At 35.8% G+C, this 5,768-nt stretch overlaps 1 protein-coding gene across 1 annotated transcript; it reads left to right on the top strand.

The window, feature by feature from the left end:
* The first annotated feature begins 541 nt into the window (after nucleotides 1–541).
* Nucleotides 542–3,895, top strand: LOC123662812 (cytochrome b5-like). Its single transcript, XM_045597607.1, has 3 exons — nucleotides 542–661; nucleotides 3,318–3,443; nucleotides 3,737–3,895. Exons 1-3 carry the CDS (start codon nucleotides 542–544, stop codon nucleotides 3,893–3,895), a joined length of 405 nt encoding a protein of 134 aa, XP_045453563.1.
* The last annotated feature ends 1,873 nt before the right edge of the window (nucleotides 3,896–5,768 follow it).

Genomic DNA, 5,768 nt, shown 5'->3' with positions numbered 1-5,768 from the left:
TGTGTATTGACTGAGTTATTTATTTCGTTATAATCAATTCTGTGACGTGTCTGCTGGCGAGTGACTGGGGGTGTCTACTCACTGTCGAAGTCTGGGGGCCTGGGGCCTCCTTCTCGAGGACTGTCAGGACACCTATTTTACACTTAACGTCACACTACACCACACGACCTACACACGTTCCCTGGCGATCTTCGACCCCAATAGACCCTAGCTGCCCTTCGAAGGTAAGTGCAATTTCCTTCTTATTTTTCAACCCCTTTTTTGTATTCATTGCTCACGCCGCATATCCTGATAGCCATAGGTATTCCGTACCCGACCCTAGGCAGTCCGCCGGGAGGTCGCTGATGGGCCCCGACCTCTGAGGCTCTGCTGGACTGGCTAGGGCCGTAACACCCACACATTAGGAAATTCTAAACAATTTTTTTTTAATATCATATCACCGAAAAAAAAATGTTTAGGATTCTGAAGTTCTTTAAAAGCCTATGAAGAGTATATTTTGTATTGGACTGTTTTCACTTTATCTTATTTACAACTGTTCTAGATGGCAGAGGTTCAGAAATACACAATTGCTGATGTTGCCAGTCGAAATGGTAAAGGTGGAACTCCCGTCTGGGTGATATACAAAGACGGCGTGTACGATGTCACTTCATATATCCCTCAGGTAAGCAGTGGTAATAGAAAACAAAACTCTCCAACAACTTATTTTAAGCCTTTTTGAAGATTGATTCAATTCTATTTGAACTGATGGAAAATCCTTGTTATGGACATTTAGTGCTCTACATTCAAATAGCTTTCATAAATTTCACTGTAACTTTTAACACTTTTATTCATTTGGTATATTTCGCAATTGATATTTTAATACACTCGATACTTCGAGGGTGAGAGCCGCTTGTGACCATGGCACCTGCAAGCCTGCAACTTTGCCAAAATATCGGGAATTTCAAAAAGAAAAGTTTTACACTTTTATTTCCTCCAGAAAATGCTAGTTTACAAGTTAAATTGATTTGTTAGTATCGAGGTTTTTTTTATATTTAATGGTTAGTAATTACAGTTTAATATAAAATATTTAGATACGTTATTATCATAGATACAGTACATACCTATTTTAATAAAATTATTCTGTAAAAACCCCTCTGCAGGTAAAGGCCTCCTCCAAAATTAGCCAGTTTTCTATGGATTGTGCTGTTTGTGTCCAGTTTGGACCCGCTATGCGTTTGATTTCGTCATCCCATCTGGTGTAAGGTTTCCCTTTATTTCTTTTGCCCACTCGCCCCCTCCATTCTGTTACCTTTTTTGTCCACCTTTGATCTTGCAGGCGTGCTATGTGTCCGGCCCACTTCCATTTTAATGCAAGATCATGTGCTAAACCGTCTGTTGCTTTTGTGATGTTGCGTATTTTTGTATTCCTTATTTTATTTATTCTTTTTATGTTTAGCATACTCCGCTCCATTCCTCGTTGGCACGTTATAATTTTTTTTTTAACATTTTTGTTAAACTTCCATGTCTGACAAGCATAGGTCAGGCATGGTAGAAGGCATGAATTCATAACCTTTGTCTTCAATTTGATTGACATGTTGCTCTTAAATATTTCTTTCTTTATATATACATTATAGTTTATGATTCATTATATACATTATATGTAACGTTAGGTATATATATATATGATATGTATTCCGGCACGCGATAACCGATTACTTTTCGTTATCAAAATTTATTTAGAAGTTCTTTGCCTTTGTACCGCTCTAGATAACAAATTAAATAATGGAATCAAAAATTGTTGATAACAGAAGAAACAGCAAATAATATTCGTTTTAACGTTACAGTCATTATATTTTTTTACTACGAGCATTATCTTCGCTTCAGTCTGTAATATCCGACTACTGGGCATAGGCCTCTTTCCCCATGTAGGAGAAGGATCAGAGCTTCATCCACCACGCTGCTCCAATGCCGGTTGGTGGATATACGATACCATGAGTAACGATCGCTATCAGGTGTACATGATAACAACCGGGACCGACGGCTTAACGTGCTCTCCGAGGCACGGTGGGGAGACCCACAAGGACTGCTCAAACACCCAGACGTTATTATCTTACTTGTCTTTTCTTGATTTGACTTTTCCTTCAATTTATACCCCCGAAAAACATAACCATTTCTTTGCAGCCGGGTAAAAACGCCTCAAAATGAACGATGATTACGAATGATTTAATGATATTAAAGCATCTTATAATTTTATGAGTGTAGGAAACATGCGTGAAACCACGAGGATTGTTCATATATGTTATATGCGAAATATACAAAATATAATGTATACTAATATTATAAAGCTGAAAAGTTTGTTTGTTTGTTTAAAGTGCCATCGCAAGCGCGTTGCCGACTCTATCACCAATCCCCCCAGCTCTGGTCACCTTACTCACCACAGGAACACAAAACTGCTTGAAAGCAGTATTATTTAGCTGTAATCTTCTGTAAGGTCGAGGTATTTCCCCAGTCGAGCTGCTCCAGATTTTGAGCAGGATATTTCCCGCTCTGCCCCACCTCAGTTAAAAACATACAGTGTACAAATATTGCATAAAAAAAGGAAGCGACGAAATACTTACGACTTCCGTGCAGTCCGAGCCGCAACGTACAGGATGATAATACTTTTTTTATTCATTAATGAACAGGAATTTTACGACATTAAATTTAAAGAAAATGGATATATGAGGTACGCGGTACGCATTCATAAAACGTTCTCTGGTTCAGCTACTTCAAAATAAAAGTTGCTGTTTTAATAATCAAAAGATGACTAAGGGTAGGGTATTCGACTTCGACAAATATACCTGATAGTTTATTTTTAAAGTTTTAATGTAAAATGACGATTCGAAAGTGCTCTTGGAGCCTATTTGAATGAAGCTGTTTTTGATTTTGATGATTTTGATTGTATATATATTGTTCGTAATCGCCCGGAATGTTGAGGAGCATTTACATAAATAAGTCTACTTTGAATCTTTTGTCGTCCGATATTTATCTGACGTCAAAAGTCGTTATTAATTTTATTCATATTTTTAAGATTGAAGAGATTTTCACTGTTTTCCGGTCTGGTTCTATCCTCGTGGCTCTCCCCACCGTGCCTCGGAAACCACGTTAAGCAGTCGGTCCCTGTTGTTTTCATATACACCTGATAGCTATCAGGACTCATGTAGGGTATATATCCCCTAGCCCGCAGTGTAGTAGCGTCGTATGAGCTCCAAACCTTCCCCTACGCGGAGAAGAGGCCTATGCCCAGCAATGGGATGTTACGGGCTGATTCGTGATCGGTATACTTAATATTCTTGCAGCATCCTGGCGGCGACGCGATACTAGAGGAGGCTGGCAAGGACATGACGAAGGCCTTCCACGAAATGGGCCACTCGTCCGACGCACTCAACATCATGCAGAAATACAAAATTGGCGAAATTGTTGATGTGAGTAAAATAATACCGTTTGACTGTGAGTCTTACTGAATTGGGAATCTGTTTAATTTATTTTTTGTAACTTTCATTTTAATAAGATTTAAAATATCGAATAGTTAATTAGATTGATAAAGGAACGAACAGTTGATAGTAAGAATGGTCGTTAACTGACTACATGTTCTCCCTTATAGCAATGAATAAAGACTTCTTCTAAACCCACTTTTATTTTAATGCAATCTTAGCAATAACTATTACATTATTAAATATAAATTTCCATAACCATTAAAAAAATAATAAACTTTCAGGAGGAGAAAAAATATGACGCCAACGGTAAAATGATAAAGCGCGTGGTAGCTGCGAAGGATGGCGATGCTCCCAAGAAGGGCTGCAAGAAAGTAATGACGTGCGGGCTGTTGTGCTGCCTTTATCTCATAGAATTTCTGAAAAAATGTAATTTTTCTTAATAACAGCTGATATATTGTAGGTACTTGACAAGTACTGTACTTGTGATATTCTAGATTGTGCTGGAACGAACTACACTCACAAATAGTTTTGTACACATTTTTAAAAAATAATTGTTTATTAATTTTAAGGTTTTCGACAGTAAATGCCATTTTTATTCTTATTTTGGCTACTTCTGAGTTGTATTCAGTATGTGTTGTATTCAGTATTCACCAGGAAGATATGGATATGGTGATACTAAAAACAAACAAGAACAATTATGCCCTGAAATAATAATTAAATATGGCTGTCAAAGAATTTGTCTCACTATACTTCTAGCACAAGTTTGTATTATAGGGTTATCAGGCTCCAGGTCATCTCCACAACAAACTATAGTTTGAGGTACTAGAGTAATCTTAAGAATTTTTAAATTCCAGAAAGTCTACTATTTTTAACTTACTTTATAAACTACTTTTTTACTTTTATATACAATAACTAAATTTAAGTGTAAGACACGCGTCGTGTTACCTTTTAAGTTAGGAGTATGTATATAAAAAAATATATTACTTACGGGTAATGAACATTGACTCTAACCTTAAGCTATTAATCCACGTTTAACTTAATCGATTAGAGAAATTGAATGAACGAAATCGTTAAAAGTTCTATTTTTTTCATATTATATCATCTGTGACAGTGTCCGAGTGTCGGGAATTTGACAGATAACGCTCTTTTAATATCTCAATAAGTCAATAATATATTTAGTAGTAGCTCATTAGTATATTTTATAGCGGGAATTTCTAAATAATTTTTCTTTCATTTTTAATAGAAATATTTATTTAATTTTCAATATTTTCATTTAATTTATTAAAATTAAAAGAAAATGAATGAGTTTTATTGTAAACATTTTATTGAGTTTTAGTGTGATTATTGTATTCTAATTAAATTGTCATCTATACAAGTAAATAAAATTGGAGTATCTGTTTGTAATATTAAAATAATTAGAAAATTAAAATAAAATGAACGAGTTTTATTGTGATTATTGTATTCTAATTAAATTGCTTAAATCAGCTACGGCGTTTTGTAAATCACGAAGATCTTCCAATCCATCCATGCTTTAAGCACAAATATAATTTTTTTTTCTAACGAACAAACGCAAATAAGTAGATCAGACGTCACAATAGAACAGCTGATTTATGTGAAATCCGCCATTATGCCGCTTAGCGAGAGTTAAACCAAAGAGTAAAGTAACTTGCTTGAGTTAAACTATGTCTCGGCAGTGTTTAATTTTGACGGCTATTTAAACACAATTAACGACTTCTTAGCGCTAAATAGTGTTTTTATGTGAGGTTTTTACTAATCCGTTATTAAGCAATTGATTAAATATTAAGAAACGTTTATAAGTAAGACTGTAAGAGCGGTATAACTAAGCGGTGGCTAAGTATTGCTTAACGAGATTGTTATAAGTAAGACCGTAATATCTCATTAAATATAGAAGTTATGGACTTGAGATTAAGCATGGTAACTGAAATAAGTATGAAGAACATTTTATATGTTGCGTTTTTAAAAAAATAACTATTGGTAATGTTTGTGGGGAGAAAATACATATAATTCGTGCGATGAACAACCAAGCGCTCTCAATTCTCACGTGTGTCAGTGCGGGTGAAATCTGAATTCGAGCTGAGGTAGTGTAGCCCCTTAAGAGGAAAGGGTACCGAAGAGACTTTTCAAAAATAGGTATTTGGATAAAATGTTTCTGTCGCGCTGCATGCCGCTACCGCGCCCCGCGCCATCTCCGCTCCGTTTTTTCTATGTGTGACTGTCGTGTTGTTAGTGTGCGTGCGCCGACTATTCAGCTATTAATTGTTGACGATATTTTAGTATTCGCATCTTTCGTTT

This window comes from Melitaea cinxia, chromosome 19 (genome assembly GCF_905220565.1).
Source record: "Melitaea cinxia chromosome 19, ilMelCinx1.1, whole genome shotgun sequence".
Classification (NCBI taxonomy): domain Eukaryota; kingdom Metazoa; phylum Arthropoda; class Insecta; order Lepidoptera; family Nymphalidae; genus Melitaea; species Melitaea cinxia.
The sequence above is the reverse complement of the archived record's forward strand: the minus strand, read 5'-3'. Positions and strand labels throughout refer to the sequence as shown.